The 18144-nt window shown below is 39.6% G+C and overlaps 1 protein-coding gene and 1 long non-coding RNA gene across 2 annotated transcripts in view; one reads left to right on the forward strand and one right to left on the reverse strand.

Annotated features, from left to right (window-relative positions):
- The window catches only part of LOC117472797, a 42977-nt gene extending 34724 nt beyond the window's left edge, over positions 1 to 8253 (reverse strand). The window contains exon 1 of the long non-coding RNA XR_004554962.1: positions 8004 to 8253. This is a non-coding gene — a long non-coding RNA (uncharacterized LOC117472797). The remainder of the gene's footprint in view (positions 1 to 8003) is intronic.
- Positions 8254 to 11617: 3364 nt separating this feature from the next.
- Positions 11618 to 15939, forward strand: LOC117472810 (muskelin-like; the record flags this gene model as incomplete). Its single annotated transcript, XM_034118225.1, is given in 5 exon segments — positions 11618 to 11708; positions 13160 to 13229; positions 14608 to 14750; positions 15656 to 15744; positions 15830 to 15939. Coding segments are annotated over 5 exon segments (492 nt in total), but the record flags the coding sequence as incomplete, so codon positions are not given.
- Between the last annotated feature and the right edge of the window lie 2205 nt (positions 15940 to 18144).

The following is an 18144-nucleotide window of genomic DNA, read 5'->3' on the forward strand; positions in this document are numbered from 1 at the left end:
GAAGAGAAATTCCTAGATAGGCCCGCGTCTATCGTTTTTTCCAAACCAGTTTAGATTTATCTACGCCCATTTCCGCATGGCGAAAGCAGCGTCAGAGCGACACCCCACAAAATATGGATTTGACTGTCGCTTCATGAAGCATCTTTTTCAATGTAGATAGCTGAAAATAGAGATTTGTTTGTGTATGGAAGCAGATCACAGTTATACATAGCGGTGTAAATGTTAATTAATCTTATAATATTAATAATTCTCCATGGATTTAAGAATAATAAACTAGCAAACAAAGTGTAGCCTAAAATCTTGTTTTTTGTACAGTATTCAAGTATATGTACTTTGTTACACTCCAACACTGTCAGAGGATAAAAGATACTCTGTTTGCCCAAGATAGCTCACTTCTCTTAATACCTCCATGACGCAGAGCTACTTAAATGCAGAAGTGGGCGTGGTCAAATCTCATCTGGGTTGATAAAACGCCTCAAGGCCGATGGAAATGTCCACTTTCCCTCTCAGTGGTTTGGTTTTGAGTGTCATGCACAGACGTCAGGCTGCATGAGATACGTGACACACACTAACTCTCTCTCTCTCTCTCGCTCTCTCTCTTCCCATCTGTGGCTGAACGAGACACTGGAGAATGGCTAACATAGCAGCGTTGGTTCATGTGACACTCCCCTTTGCCTTTGGCCTACTTAGCAGAGCCTCCTATAAAACTATCTCCTGTTTAACTCTCCAACAACCAGCTGTAAAACATGTAGGGTAGATCTCCATGGTAACTTATGCTGAACGGCTAACCTGCTCCGGAGCAGGTTAGGTTCCAGGATAAGAGATCAACTCAGTGAAAGCACCGCCTGCTGACCAATCAGAGCTCAGTGTGCGGAGTTTAAAGCGATCAAGTCATATTACAGGATAAAGGAAATACAGAAAAACTGCCGTTGCAGGAAAGACGGCCGGCAAAAATCAACTGACTGTGTGAACGTGAAAATGAATAGAATATCACCTCCCATCTTCAGAGCAATCTGACTATTATAACATTAGCGTTTAGAAAGCTTACTTAAATATCTGCCACAACATAAGTAACCGGATCAAAGTAACATTACGTACTGTGAGTGCAGACGTCGATGTGTCCCATTATCATTCATATCATATCACATCATAATGTATCATATATTTCCTTATCTGAGTCAGCTTCTTGAGCCGTATCTGGCCGTGCAACACTCACAGTGTCACATACTGTATGCAGAAGTATTATTTTAAGCAACACATTAAGTTGACGAAACACTCGAGTCAAATGTAATTAAAGTCAGATTGTGTCTTAGTGATTTCATAAACCTGTTAATGTACGCATTCAAACACTTTTTCTTTTACCAGCTGTATTCACCTTGCAGGTGCAGCTATGTGGCTTTTATCCTGGATAAAGTGTTTAAGTCATGGATGTTTAAAGTTTAACTTCTTCATATTTGTCTAATATTATAGTTTTCTTTTCTTTCAGGAAGTATGACGCTGCGCTGTCAGTACGCTTGTCCATGTTTGTGATTGGTCAAATGTTGCTAACCCCGCCCCTTTCATGTGAACGCGCATTCAGCCGGACAGAGAAACCCTGGCTTGAGTTACCGAGTTGATAACCAGCGTCGTGGGACCGCTTAGCGAGATCGCGTTTGTTTTGGGTTAGTTAAGCCAGATAACTCAAACATATCTCTGTTGAACTGGATTCGTAGTACAGGCCTCAGCTCAATCAAATGAGAGTAAATACAAGAAAATAACAACAAAAGGACAAATCCTGCTATGCTATCTTAATTATTTCAACACCATGCGTCTCTCTAATAAAGACGTGGGAAGTTTTCTCTCCCATTACCCGTACCCTGCTGACGTTTCACTTCCCATCCTCCCCAGGCCGCCTGTATATGCCAAACCTCTCAATGCCAAACCTCTCCATCCCACAGACTGCTGAACAAAGCAATCTGCCGTCCAGACCGGCTCCATTCACAGTTTCATCACAGCGCCTCGGAGACGACACGCAATGCATTTAAAGACTTTAGAAGCATTAGGAACCATAGGAAGGCCTTCAGATTACACAGCATGTAATGGATGGGTGTGTCAAACAGTATAAGTACACTAAACTGCCCCATATTCTTATTTTAGTTGTCCTTTAAAGCATTGTTGACAGCCATACTAACATTGCCTTTGACCTCTTGTCATGAGGTTAAATAAAATTGGTTTGGGATAATCATGACCCCCTAAGATTAAGCTTCAAACTGTTATTGATCAGATTACTATGACATTTATTGAGCAACTTCCTAGAGGATAACTTCTTGCTTTTCTGTAGTATCACGGGACAAAATAGCCACATCAGACACATGATATCTCGCCGAAATACTTAAGAATTCATGCCCACAGGGGACACTTTCTTTCAGTATTTCAGTCCTAACTGTTCACTTTGCTCTTTGCAATAGCTGTCATAGAAAGCATATATTTGTGAAATGTAATACATGCTCCACATATAGTCAACAACCTTTCATTTCAGAGTTTTAATGAGACTTAACTGTAGGTCAAAAAGTCAGCTTTTGTATGATATATCTCATCCTCTAACTGGGCAGATTTCCATTGAATTAATGCAGCATATTCATGCTCCAAAGATTAAAAGGTGGACATATTTTAGCATGAATGGCGAGGCTCTATTGAAAGCCAAATAGTATTCATGTTATTTGTTTGGAGTGACCATTGCGGGGCTTTCCAGTGTTACGTTAGGCCGCCACAGAGGAGTCCAGTTTCAACATCATTAATGTCAGCCAGCGAAGGTGAGTGCACTCTCAACCTAATCGTTGAGTAAACAGATTTTTTTTTCCTTCACCACTTCACCTGAATAACACAGTGTGTCAGGTGGCTCATTTGGCCTTTCATGAGCTGCTTTCTGAACCCTCTTCCAATGCCCACTTTCCCTTAGGTGTAAGAAGCACTCAGATATTTAAGTAAAAGTAGAAATAATACAGAATAAAAATACTCTGTAACAAGTCCTTCTTACGTAAAAGTACATACAGTAGGTCATCAAAATATACGCACAATAAGTACCAAAAGTACTTATTGTGCGTATTATTCCATTTTATAATCATATTCAATTACTGGATTTTTACCATAATTAATTACCATATCTACTGCAGCTGGATATCTTAACCTATAATTATATATCATAGTTAATTCATTAGTTATTTCATATTTGGTTTTAGCTAATAATCTGAATCTGAATCTCACGTGATAGGCTAAGGGGCGGGACATCTCTAATCGGTTGACTAATCACAACAGAGCCGTCCAGCAAACCAATCAGAGCAGACTGGGCTCTGGTTTCAGACAGAGGGTGAAAAGAGGTGCTGCAGCACAGGCAGTATGAGAAAAATAAATCAAAAGTAAAATAAATGGAGTTAAAACGACAATATTGGCTTCCAAATTGTAGTGGAGTAGAAGTATAAAGTAGCAGGAAATGAAAATACTCAAGTACCCCGGAAACGTACTTAAGTATGATAATTGATTAAATGTACTTCCCGACATCCCACAACTGCATTGAGGAAGCCCAGTATTTGCCACAGGGAAATATTTGGGCAGTGTCCATTACCGAAGCTTTTATAAAAGTTGTGTAACAAGCCAAGAAAGTTCGAGTGTGCCGCATTGTGTGGATAGCAACCAGGGAGAGCTGGAACAGGCAAAGCTCTGGACAAACAAAAGCCTGTGTCACTACTTTAATAGTGAGCCGAGGGTAAACACATTTCATAATCAAATGCGCACTACAGCCCAACCTACGCAGACACTGACTCATTTTTCACTGTTGGTTTCTGGCTGCGATGATCCTGCAGAAATGGAGAAAGTGATCGCTCATTAGTTTCTTTTCGTTCCTGTCTTACTCTTTTATCTGTCTGTGGTTGTCCTCCCCCCTCCTCCCTCCTCCCTCCTTCCTCTCTCTGTGTCTTTCTCTCTGCAGCGGTACAATGTCTGCAGCCTCCCTCCTGCGTCACTTCCCTTCCTGGTCGGCTGTCATGTAAACACTCTCAGAGAAAAACACACACCACAGTCACATGGGAGCTGCTTATTATGACCACATTAACCCAGCGGAAATACAACTTTCACAGCTGGTTGTCTTGAGCTCACATTAAGGCAGATAATTCACCGACAGGAAGAAAATAAATGCATCGCTTACTTCAATTATTCAGCAAACGCAGACCAGAAAATAATGGGCGTAATACCTTAGGACAGCCTTCGATGCTGGAGATTGAAATAATAAAACATTTCTGTAGCAGTGCTGTTACATCGTCATTTTAATTGTACGTTCTTATTATTGTACTATATGATTTTTTTTAATTATTATTTTAATATTTGTCTAATTCTTGTTCAAAAAGTATTTTCTTTTCCTTGTACAGATTTTATTTTATTTTCTGTTTTTGTTCAAAATGTTTATGAATATTTATGTATAGATATCATAATTTAACAAAGCTTAGGTAATACTGTGTGTCATGATGGTCATGCCAATAAAGCTTTTTTAATTGAATTGAGAATACAGGTCTAGCTGCATAAATTGGGAAGATAATGAACACACACTTTTATGCTCAAATGAAACACATCTATTTGATGAGAGGAGGTGAGCACAAACATCTGACGGACTCACGAGCAGCCTGTGACGCAGATGGGAAGGTCTTCAACACACACACACACACACACACACACACACACACACACACACACACACACACACACACACACACACACACACACACACACACACACACACACACACACACACACACACCACACACACACACACACACACACACACACACCACACACACACACCACACACACACACACACACACACACACACACACACACACACACACACACACACACACACACACACACACACACACACACACACACACACACACACACACACACACACACAACACACACACACACACACACACACACACACACACACACACACAACACACACACACACACACACACACACACACACACACACACACACACACACACACACACACACACACACACACACACACACACACACACACACACACACACCAGCCATTTCAAGCATGTCACTAATCTGAGGTCCAGGCTCATTGGTGGAATGCCTCGCACATAGGTTTGCCAAATAGTGCTCCTTAGAGGCGGAAACGACAGCTTTAGAGCTCTGAAAGTTCACTTCAAGAGGCGGATGGATTTGTTCTCGGCTAATAAGGCCAAACACAGCAGGATTATTGCTGGGTAATGCTGCAGGTTTATTGCAAATGTCCTTATAATGTAAGGGCTGGAGGACCGCAAAGCTCATGTTGTACTTGCCACAGTGCAAGGATGTTGATTTGTTTACCAGGGAATGAAAGCTAATTCAGAGAAAGCACATTTGGTAAGATTGCCACACCAAAAGAAAAAGACAGATGTGGTGAGGTTTCAATTCACAGGTGACGCAAAGTGTCTACTGAAACAGGAACCAGGTTCCAACACAGTGTTATTATCAGTTCCCTGAACTCCATTTCGTTTTGTTGAAGTTTATACTGAGAAAACGCCCCGGTTTTAGAGTCTAATTCTTAGAAACACTGGCTTGTTATTGTCAATTAATCCCTAGTGAGTCATTGTTGGGCTGTTACATAATGTTTGTTCCCGATCCTAAAGCCCATACCACATATTGCACCACTTTTCCTCGATTACTATGGAAGCAGCTGTGTACTACTGTGTTTATAAAATGATAGCAAGTAAGTCAATATCCAATGAGTTCTTAACTAAATCTTTTCATTCTGTTTCCATCCAACAAGAAATGATTATTGTGATGAATGAATATTTTGATTAATTTACAATAAGGGAACAATATTTTATTATGTAAACAAGAGATGATATGACTGATATGTGACAAACCCATAGGAAATTCAAACCCATCTCCGCAGTTCCTCTTAGTTTTTAGCTTCTTTTAACTCCTTCTCTTAGCTGTTTTGCAAAGTCACTGTTTTGAATCACTTCTCTCAATAACCTTGATTTAGCAGAAACAAAATTCTCTAAAATCCCATTGTCCAACAAGACAGACACTGTGGGGAACGTAGTGAAACTTTTAGCTGCAAAGAGACCAAAACAGAGCAAAATGAGAGCTAAAATTGGACTTACATTAATCAGGTTGCCCAAATATGACTTCAAATGTTCCCCTTTATGCGTAAATAATGATATAAGCTTGAGCTATTTAGTTGAATTAGTGAAAATGTATTGATGATCAAATTGTCAGTTAATTTAAAGCCGATCGACGTAGTGATTAATTAGCAAACCTAATTGGTACTTCAGTGGTTCGTTAAGGAATGGTAAGTGTTATTGTCTATGGTTGGGATATTGAAATGTTACTGCCACTGCATCTGCGTCATACTGCCTGAAGATATGCTGAGGAAGGTCAATACGATTATATGATGTTTTGATAGATGTTTGGGATTCAAGAGTGCGACAGAAGCAAAGCCAGTACTGATTTGCGTAACGTTTGATGTTGATTCAAGGCTGCAATATGTCAATCAGGCTGAGAATGACAATCAAAATAGTTTCCTCTTATCGTCGTGTAACTTCACCAGATGCTGAGTCAGATGTCTGCCATCCTTTTTACATCAACCGATGCTTCCTCCAGTCTGAGAGTCGGCATATCCGGAAGAGCCACTTACAATTTACTGCATTTAGAAAGGGAGCTTCCTGCAGCAGGAGACTGGATCTGTGGCCAGAATTACACTGTTTGAACTCTGTGTCATAGCCTCGAAACACACAGATGTTTGTGTGTGTGTGTGTGTGTGTGTGTGTGTGTGTGTGTGTGTGTGTGTGTGTGTGTGTGTGTGTGTGTGTGTGTGTGTGTGTGTGTGTGTGTGTGTGTGTGTGTGTGTGTGTGTGTGTGTGTGTGTTTGCGCAATAGCAGCAGCAGCAGGGAGGCAGTATTCTTGTTTTCCTCCCTGGCAAATTGGTGCTGCGTTTCCAAACATCACGCAGCAGGAAAATGAGCTGGCTTTTAAGCAAATAAGTGACGCGTAAAAGCTATGACGTTCGCAGCCATATTGACATTTAACACGCAGTTTAATCAGACTTTGCAGCATGACAAATAACATTAAAATGATGGGGTACCTCGTTTTAGCAGAGGTGGTATACACTACTCAAGTACTGTACTTAAGTAGATACTTGTACTTTACTTGAGTATTTCCATTGTATACTACTTTGTACTTCTACTCCACTACAATTCAGAGGTAAATTGTGTACTTGTACTACAAGTCATTCAAACTAGCTGCACCTTTACCAGCTTTGAGAACACTTTAATGATCAATCATTATACAACATATCATATATATTATTCTCAAATGGACCAATCTGCGCAATGAATACTTTTACTTTTGGTAAGCATATTTTGATTCTAATACTTTTTATATTTCAGTAACATTTTGAGTGCAGGATTTTTACTTGTAACATAGTATTCCTACAATCTGGTGCTTCTACTTCACTCAAGTACAATATCTGAGTACTTCTCCTACCACTGCGTATTACCTCTGTGTAACTACGTCTCTCACATATCCAACTGCGATACGCCTCCAACTTGCTGTAAGCGTCACATAAAGCATCAACAACAAAGAGGCGGTATGTTTCCAGTCAAGCCCGGAGCGCCTGTACACCGAACATCGACACAATGTTGTTCTCCATGCTCCACAGCTAAGGCCTTTATTCCTCACTTGTTTACTCCAACTTCAATTTCTATGTGCGCAACACCACCTGGAATGCGGACACTGCGTGGCGAACTAGAAAAACGCACATGGCACAAGATCAAGAATCCTATAGGCTACCTTCAGGAAAACAAATAGTCCTCTCTCAAACAAACACACTTTGACCAGAAATAAAGCAGACTAACGCAACACAAGTGCGCAACAAACGCACCTGCGCCATGGAAGCAACGCAGAACCGATCCCAGATCAGCTGAGATGTTTGAAATAACTTCACTTACACGTAAAAGGTGATCATCTTTTGCTCCGGGATGAAATATGCCACTCACAGCAGGCGACATTTTCCTCCTGTTTTAAAGTGCGTGTCATCTGGCAGGTGCAACTGCGAATAGAGACGTCCCGGTGCAGTGAGTCCTGTTCGGGCTGTCTCGGTTAGGCTCGGTTCTGCTCGGCTCCACTGCCAATGACTGCGTATACTTCCCCTTCTGCTCCATCAGCCAGCAGCTCCACTGTGTTCCTGCCTTTTCATTATCTCATGTCCATGTGACACAGCCTCTGTCAGTGGAAACTTAAAGGGACCTCCCACGTGATGGTGCGCGTTCACGCCGGGCACACGTCCCCTTAGAAATAAGATGTTACGCCTTTAATAAAAGTCAACCTTCAGACCGCTGCTACCCTGTTCTTACCGGAACCTTAATGACGAAGAGGAGGATGATGCCCTTACTGTTGAAAATGAAGATGACGATGTTTACAGCCATGAGGAGGATGTGGATAAATGAAATACATGTTAGTGCTGTGATGACAGTGGTGAACAGAAACTAAATAAATGAAACCAAGTACAGTAGGTTATTTAAACACATTTATATTCAGATTCACATTAATAATACAACATATAGTCAACAAATAATATATCACGAAGGCTTATTATTATAGGTTAAGATCAGAGGTGGGAGAAGTACTCAGATCTTGTACTTGAGTAAAAGTAGAAGTACTCAGATCTTGTACTTGAGTAAAAGTAGAAGTATCAGAGTGTAGGAATACTCTGTTACAGTAAAAGTCCAAATGTTCCTCAAGTAAAAGTACAAAAGTATTGGCATCAAAATATAGTTAAAGTAGCGACAGTAAAAGTAGTCATTGGATTGGTCCATTTCAGAATAATATATGATATGTTTTTATAATGATTGATCATTAAAGTGTTCTCAAAGCTGGTAAAGGTGCAGCTAGTTTGAATGACTTTGTATACTGCAGGGTAGCTTGTGGATTTACTCCAGGTGGAACTACAGTCTGATTTAACACTTGATTAGATTTCACATCATTCATCCACATCTGTGAAGTAACTAAAGGTATTAAATACATGTAGTGGAGTAAAAGTACACCATTTACCTCTGAATTGTAGTGGAGTAGAAGTACAAAGTAGCATAAAATGGAAATACTCAAGTTAACTACAATCTACGAAGATGATGAAGATGTTAGGTGCAGGTGTTGATGAAAGGGATGAAGATGATTAAGCTTCTTTATTGTCGTTTCCTTTCTTTTGAAATGAGATCATGCTGTGTGTGACATCATAGGCTGACTAACACTGTGGGGAAACACAGCTGATCTCATATCAGAGAAGGACTGACGGACAAAGACAAAATCCTCCTTAAAACCTACGCAGATCCTATACATCCTATAATATAATAATGGGTTCAAAATGTTAATTAAGTAAAAGCACAGAAGTATTATTTTTTGAAAGTGTTGTCAATGTATAGCACATGTTGTATGCTACATTAGTTAATGCGGCTTAAATAAGGATAATACTGTCAATATTTATTGCTGCACTTTGTTACTTGTCTTCTTTAATTAAGGTGCCATTTGAGTTGTCCGTGATGATCATCTCTCTTGTTTACAATCACATGTTTTTCTTAAAAAGGTGACCTTTGTGTGCACGAGGACTCATCACAGTTCATTCAAAAACATTACTCAATACTAAAAGCCCTGTGAGAAAACAAATTACTTAAGTGTTATTGAGAGGTTCAGTTCTACAAAAACAATCACAACAGTTCAATCGAATTCAAATCTGATATGCACAACAAAAACATGTTCAGATTTACATTATCGGACATAGCCAGTGTGTAACTCTGATGATAAAACCATTCTCGTATTCTCAGTGTCTGGGTTTACATCCTCACTAATGAAACTTGACGAGCGCCGTTCAATTTGCAGTAAGTGAAAGCAGGACTGTGCCAATGCTGGGCGTTCACTCCAAGAAAAACACCATTATCATTCAATCCACGTCAGCAAGAAGAGGTCCACCCGCAGATGATTCATCAGATATTATATAAATAACACATTTTTAAAAACCAGGGAGGGTCAGGCTGTAACTGTGTTTTTTTCCACTTCCTCCAGGTGTCTTCACTGCTCTGTTTTAACAAGCAATGTCATGTATTGTTAATGTGATGACATCAAGTTTTTTTTAATCCTGTGGCTTCTAGAAATAAATTATGTTATTGTGTTGATATTAGCAAGATTCCTAACCTAAAAAGTGGGTATTTTATATTGTTTTTGTCATTACTGATCATTTTATCCTGTATTAATGTATTTGTTTTCTTGCTGTCAGTTTTCCAGCACCTGCAGCAAGTTAAAATGAATAAGTAAATTATAATACAGATTATAATAAGGCAGAGTGGTTAAGATATTGTAAATATGAATCTTGAAAGCTTGTTACTATTGGTCTATATATGCATTAACATTTTGTATTGGACTTAGGGCATCTGATACATAATCAAATAAGGGAGAATTTAAGCAGAGGATGAAGTGAGTATTGTTCGACTCTATAATACATTTCGGTAAAAGAGGTCCTTTTAACTGGAATAAAGCTACGTTCACATTACTCATCGGATGATTCATCCACCCTGTGAATTGTCGTGAAAAACAGAGATCACACAGAGAGGTGATTCTGAAAAACAGACTCTCAGGTCAATGTTCTGTACAATACAAAACAGGGCTTTATATGATAAACAACAGGACAAAAAAACAAGGAAATTCAGCCTCGGGAGGGCAGGATATAGGACAAAGGAAATTAAAAATGTCACACAATTAAAGTATAGTGCATGGGGGTCATGTTTGAAGACACAAAAAGGCCAAAAATAAAACAAAAGAGCCCAGCATACACATTGTTACCAACATCAACATGAGTAACAATGATTAAGTGAGAAAACAGTAGTGTACCCCTTTCACAGACGATGCAAAAATGTACAACTAAGTATGTGTGTTGGATAAACAAATAGTAGTTGTTAAGATGTATAGAGAAGCACTATTTGTGTTATATTTCAGTAACTTTTTGCATGCTTTTGAGACCAAGTTGTCATTTGTCAAAGTTAGATGTGAAGACTTAATCTTAAGCACCGAAGACTTCCTTAATTATATCCCAATGTATTAGGGATAAGGAGTACCTAATAGTAAGATCAGCGTATATTTTTTCGGTAATCATGCCGTTAAACTATGGTTTTTGAAAACATATGATATATTATGGTGCTTATGAAACATTCGGCTTAGTAACGGCATCATATTGCATACTCAATTGCATGCAAAACCAAACAGGGTGATAGTTTGATTGCAGATGTTTTTGTTTTTTTGTACAGTTCATTATATATTTAGGGAAAATTCATGTTTATAAAAAAAAATGGGCTGACTCCAAACCTAATTATGAACATTTTTTACCAATAATTACATATAAAGGCTATCAAAAGTAATTGTGTATTTTTCCTATACAATATATATGATATTCATATATGTTCTTGAATAAATAAAGGTGAAAAAACAACAACAACAACAACAACATAAAACAGGGTGTACTGTCTCTTTAAGAGCTGTCAGTGCCCGCTTCTTGCCTCGCGCTGTCTGCTTGTTATTTTCTGCAACAAGATGGCTGTGGTTCCAGAGAGCAGAGTCCTCACTTTTGGCGTTTTTAAATGGAGCTCTTACTCCTCTACATATTTACCAGAGTGAGTAATACACAGGCTAGTTGGCCCCGGCGTATGCACATCATTTTGTGGTCAAAAGTGGTATTTTTATCGCTTCAATGCACCATTGTTTGTTCCAGCAGGGCCCGACCGGCCTAGCTCGTCTGCCGTCTGAGCTAACTAGCATTAGCATTTTTAGCATCAGTAGGGGCGTTTAGTATTGATAATCTACCGCCAGTTTGTTGTAAACAGTAGATTATAATGGGTTGAATGTTCACTTTAGCTCTGTTTGAATTCATAGGTATTCATCACTGTCAATTACATCATTCAATTAATAGGAGTTTGTCTCTTTTGAACTGCCAGGGTGCTTTGTTTACGTACATTTTCTCGATTATAGCTTGTTTTGGAGCCTTTCTTGCCACTTATTCAGCAGTTTCTTCACAGCTTCAAACAAAAAAGCTAAGCTAACATTAGGTACTTGTCTAAACACTCCCCTTTTTTAAAGTTTGGTTAAGCTATGTTCAGTCCGGCGCCCTAGTATGTCAAAAACGAGCGTCCACGTTAGCTCATGAGCTAGCAGTTCGCATCAACTAGCTATCTAAACAAATGTAGCTTTGCTTTATTATCAACAGCTAATGACTTTGTTTACCGGCTAAAGGCACATTGTGTTATAAATTGAAAGGTCACATTTTAAAGATGATATTAACAGATCAAAATGTTAACATGCATATGTGATGTCCCGCATAGTTTCACATCATGTGCCTGTTGCTGGTTCAGCATGTCAATATGGGACCAATCAGACATGTGTCAGGGATTACTGGAAGTTAAACAAAACACTCTTATTAGATACTGAATTTAAAATGAAAATGTGTATGTGTATGTTACTGGTTCAGCACTCAATCAGATACAGGCTAGCTTTAGCTGATGTTAATTTGATCTAGATAGATAGATAGACAGACAGATGGATACTTTATTGATACCAAATTGGGAAATTATTTTGTTACAACAGCAGTGCATTAAAGTATTTAAAAGATGAAATAAAGTATAAACATAATACAATATGAAATAAACTGCAAATATAAAGATATCCACAGTAGAAAAGACACAAAGAAAACACAATATAACGTATTCTGGACAATTAAAATGTTGTATAATAGACCAAAGTACTGCAGCAATGTAAATATAGAGTTGTACTACAAGAGCAGAGACGTATGATGGTATATAAATCACAGATGTGCAAGGTGGCTGTTGTTCATGGTTATGGAGAGGGAGAAACTAAAACTATGGAGCAGCTAGTTAACATCAACGGTCTGCTAGCTTATACTGACGTTATATCAGACCTGCATAAGTAGTATTTATATCACTTCCTTTATAGTTACTGCAAGTCAATACAAACACACATGCATCCTCCCATTCTGCCCTGTAATGAAATGTGATTCCTGGATCATAACTGTGACATGAATTAAAACGTTTTCTCTTTGGTTGTTTCTTAGGAATATCTTGGTGGACAAACCTAATGATCAGTCTTCCAGGTGGTCGTCTGAGAGCAACTACCCTCCACAGGTAGGTCGTCTGCTATTTACATGAACTCTCTCTTATTCAATTGACCCCTCTCTGCCAGGTGAAGCTAGACGTGTGGATTTACAGTGTGCATTAAGAACACATTGTCAAATCTAGGGAGCCATGTTTGTTTATATTGTAGGTGGTTGATATATTATCAGTATCAGTTTCTTAAGAAGCTCAGGTCTGGTCAAGTTGGCCCCTAGTTGACCTATGACTTTTTTTAGGAAATGTGTTTGATTTAAGTTGACATGGGCTGCTAACTCAATTCAAACTGTATGACAACAAAGATCAGAGCTGATGCTGTATATTCAAAGTGATCTTATAAGTGTGAGTATAAGATAAAAACAGCACTGTATGTGACACTAGACTTGATGATGCAAGAGGAACAGCAATTTTAAGACATCAAATTAGTTATCGCTATGTCGTTTTCTGATAATTGGCACAATAATGGCATAATCAATTAGTGTGCCTGTGGAACCGTAATTTAAATTGTGTAATTAAATACTTTTTTTTGAGGAAACAAAGTGTTTAGTAACATGTTTTATGATGTAATTGATGAGTTGCTCATTAGTACGCAAGTTTGTCTGCATTCTTCATACAACAAAAAAGTAGTTTTACCATAACGTCTCTTGAACTCTTCAGTAGTGTTGTGTCTGGCAGAGTTTGAGGTTAAATCTGAAGGTTGTCTTGTATTGCAAAAGGAAATGAAGCCTTTTTGTTACCCAGTTAAAAGGATCTGTACATATTTTGTTACAGACAAAGGGAGTTTTAATGTGAGATCAGGCTCTACCATCACATGTTGAATCGTGACAAACTGGGCCTAAAGAACCAGATCAAAGCCTGGCAGGGGAATTTCTAATGATTGGTGTACAGTGAAATTCATGTGAAAGGACTCATGAATGAAACCAGTGTTTATTAAAGTGACTCAGGCTCAGCAGGAATTTAGTGGATAGAATATCTATGTCTTTAATGAGAGAATGTGAAAACATGTGCTTTGTTATGGCGCGTTTCCACTACACGGCCTCGCTCGGCCCCGCTCGGTATGGCTGGGCCGCGATTGGCCTCGTTAGGACCAGCTCACTTTAAATGCCTGCTACCAGTGACCGTTTATCAATGGTCTCTCCTTTCGTTCTGGTCTAATTGCCACTGTTGATTTATCACTGGATGTCCTGGCTTGTTAGAGCACCGCTGACATGTGGATTCGCCTCATAGACTGCATATGATTTCCCACTTACCTGACGCAGTAGATTGACCCTGCTGTAGTCGGATGATGAGCAAATCCCTGCAGCTCTTCACACACTCACAGCATCACAAACCTGCTCTTTACCTTACCGTTTATTTCATATCTTCTCCCTCCTTTCTCTCTCTTCTCCTGCAGTTTTTAATCCTGAAATTGGAAAGGCCGGCAATTGTTCAGAGCATCACTTTTGGAAAATATGAGAAGACTCACGTGTGCAACTTGAAGAAGTTTAAAGTGTTTGGTGGGATGAGTGAAGAAAACATGACAGAGCTTTTGTCCAGGTGAGGTGTCAATGCTTGCGTAAGTACAACTGTGTTTGTGTGTCATTGTTACACAGAATTTAAGCTGCTTCGGTGTGAAAATTACACAGCCATTTGTACCTTTTTGTGAGAGGAAGTGGAGTAGTTTGAAACGTATTGATGTAATAGACAACCTAAGCAGTAATACATCTGCAAGGAAGTTGAATCATTGCTGTCTAGTTGTAATGTATTGACCTTGTCTAATAGCATATCTGAAACCACCGGATTGTTATCAGCACCACTATTGACCTTTTTATAGCCATTTTCCATTGCAGGAACTTAATGACATGATGACCGATTAAGCATTGCTTCTGCTTTGAATTGTCCTACTAATATTCAAACTGGAACATTTGTATATACGTGACTGGAAAGACGTCACCATCAGCCTTCTGTATACGCTGTTTGATAGCGGAGTAGAGTTCAGATGTGGGATGGACAACAATGGGGGGAAAAAGGCTAATATTGATTCTCTCGCATTAGCCTGGAATGACTTTTTAAATATTGGTTTATGAAACATAATGGACGGGCCGCACCTGCTGTAGATGGACCGGAGAGAAGAGTAAAGACTGCAGTTTGTATGTTCTGGAAATACTTTAAGCAATCCAAAATGTACTGTAATACTTTTATCAACGTACTTGTGATTACAGGATCACACATTCCTGGAAGAGCTGTTTTGTAGGAAAGCAGAAATGCATTTAGAAATGACTAAGCTATTCTTTGTTTATCTGATTTGTAAGTACATGTTGCTGCTAAATGCTGCTTTCAAATGCATCTACCAGCCCTGTTTATACCTGATAGTTAAGACATATATTAGATTGCTATAAAATACGGCATAGCATCCCAGTAAAAAGCTGCATGTTTCGATTATTTTATTCTTTCTCTTCCAGTGGCCTTAAGAATGACTACAATAAGGAAACGTTCACCTTAAAGCACAAGATTGACGAGCAGATGTTTCCCTGCAGATTTGTCAAAATAGGTGAGAGCAGATGTGGTTCTTTCTATTGGTCTTATACATGGTGAATATGTCTCTCTTTTGACACTTCTTCTTCTCTTGCTCACAGTGCCTCTGATGTCTTGGGGTCCCAGTTTTAATTTCAGCATCTGGTACATTGAGCTGCACGGTATTGAAGATCCTGACGTGGTGCAGCCCTGCCTTAACTGGTACAGCAAGGTGAGAAAACGACGATAGCCTCGAGGTTAGAGACGTGAGAAGTGGATTAAAGATTCAGCAGGCGGGATTCTGTAATTGGATGAATTAATCAGGTGGCAAGAGAAACAAAGTTAATAAGAAAAACTACCTCCGAGCTCTCCCTGAACAACACAAATGTCCTTGAGCAGGATTACAAAGGATGCAATACAGAGGTGGGAAGTAGTGGAGTACAAATACTTCGTTACTGTACTTAAGTACATTTTCTGGTATCAGTACTTTACTCCACTACTTATTTTTCTGATGACTTTTTACTTTTACTTCTTACATTTTGAACACAAATACCTGTACTTTCTACTTCTTACATGTTGAACACAAATACCTGTACTTTCTACTTCTTACATGTTGAACACAAATACCTGTACTTTCTACTTCTTACATTTTGAACTACTTGTCCTACTTCTTACATTTTGAACACAAATACCTGTACTTTCTACTTCTTACATGTTGAACCCAAATACCTGTACTTTCTACTTCTTACATTTTGAACACAAATACCTGTACTTTCTACTTCTTATATGTTGAACACAAATACCTGTACTTTCTACTTCTTACATTTTGAACACAAATACCTGTACTTTCTACTTCTCACATTTCCCAAACAGGCTGGTTCCTTTAGTTTGAATGTGTGTTTGGTGGCGTGATCATTATTATTTAGAGTCATTGCGTGCCTATTGATTTGAAGCCCGATCCGTGTATCCATCATTTCCTGGTCTTCTCTAAAGAAGAGGGACCAATGAAAACGTTGTCATGTTGCCGTTGTTCAGCATGGAAACATTCATTAGCTAACAATGACATTATTGTTCTATTAATATAAAGGGAGGTCAGGTACTCTTTAAAACAGCTGCTAGTTATGGGTACTTTTTAGTTAAAGGTCCCATGTCATGGCCATTTCTACTGATCATATTTCCATTGTTGAGGTCTACTAAAATAGATTTAAATTGTGCAATTTTCCAAACTCACATTGGTTCCTCATACAGCATCTCTGTATAGTATTGGCGCGTTTCCACTACACGGCCTCGCTCGGCCCCGCTCGGTATGGCTGGGCCTCGTTAGGACTGGCTCACTTTATGGCGCATTTCCATTACAGTTTAGGAACTGGGGCAGTATCTATAGTAACGCAGTGTAGGCGGAGCCGTGACGTGATCTTCAGAGGACCCCAGAAAAACAACACAGCCGTTAGCTGTTAGCACTCAGAGCTCACAGCTCCTCATATCTGTTCAGAAACTAGACAAAAGTTAAACAAGTACAAACCACAGACTGCCTGTGTCATGGTGAATACAGTCGCTGCTTTATTTATGTCTGTATAGGCCGTTGTTGTGAGTGTGGACGGTCGGAGCATATACTGCGTTAGCTTAGCCAATCTCCATTTAGAAAACAAGCATTTTAAAAGGTTTTTCGCCTGCCGTCTGTCTGCAGACTTGACAAAGCATTAATTCATGGTTTTTACTAACCGGTATCAGTATGTTGTTACTTCGGCATCATATTGAAACGTGTATTACAATTAAATCACGGTCAAATATGTCCATCTTGTTGTAGTTGTAGCCCCCTTGCCAGCGATGCTCTCTCTAGTTTAGCATACTCAGCCCGACTCAGCCTCGTTGTCTCTGGCCCTAGACCCGCGATTTTATGAGGCCAGAAAAACTGTGAATTAGGACCCGCCGGCCGGTACTAGGCCAAGTGGAAACGCAACCAAAGACGGGCCGCTGACGTCACAGCCCTCTTAAACCGGGCTGCGGGCTGTAGTGGAAACGCGCCATATGTGTATTCACTCTCTGTCCTAAACGGCTTGTTGGAGCCCCCCCCCCCCCATGAGCCCAGTGGCCGTCTGCGACACAGCGAAACCACCCCGAACACACACACACACCCGCAGCCTGGCTGGGAGTTTGTGTGTGTGCACACACACTGACTCACAGCCTCGGATTGGTCAATTTTGACCAATCCACGGAGGGGTCGTCGTTACGTCACTTGGTTCCCGGAAGAAACAAATTGAAAAAGAAAATGTCCAACGAGGCGTTCTGGGGCAGCATAGACAGGTCTTTTCTGTGTTAGTTTTACTCGCTACAGGGTGTACTTTGAGGATTTGTGACTTTGTAGACCGTTTACATGCATACAAAGCTACATAACACACAAGGGGACGGGTAATAATCGGAAAAGCATGACATGGGA

The sequence above is a fragment of the Trematomus bernacchii genome, unplaced genomic scaffold (genome assembly GCF_902827165.1).
Source record: "Trematomus bernacchii unplaced genomic scaffold, fTreBer1.1, whole genome shotgun sequence".
Classification (NCBI taxonomy): domain Eukaryota; kingdom Metazoa; phylum Chordata; class Actinopteri; order Perciformes; family Nototheniidae; genus Trematomus; species Trematomus bernacchii.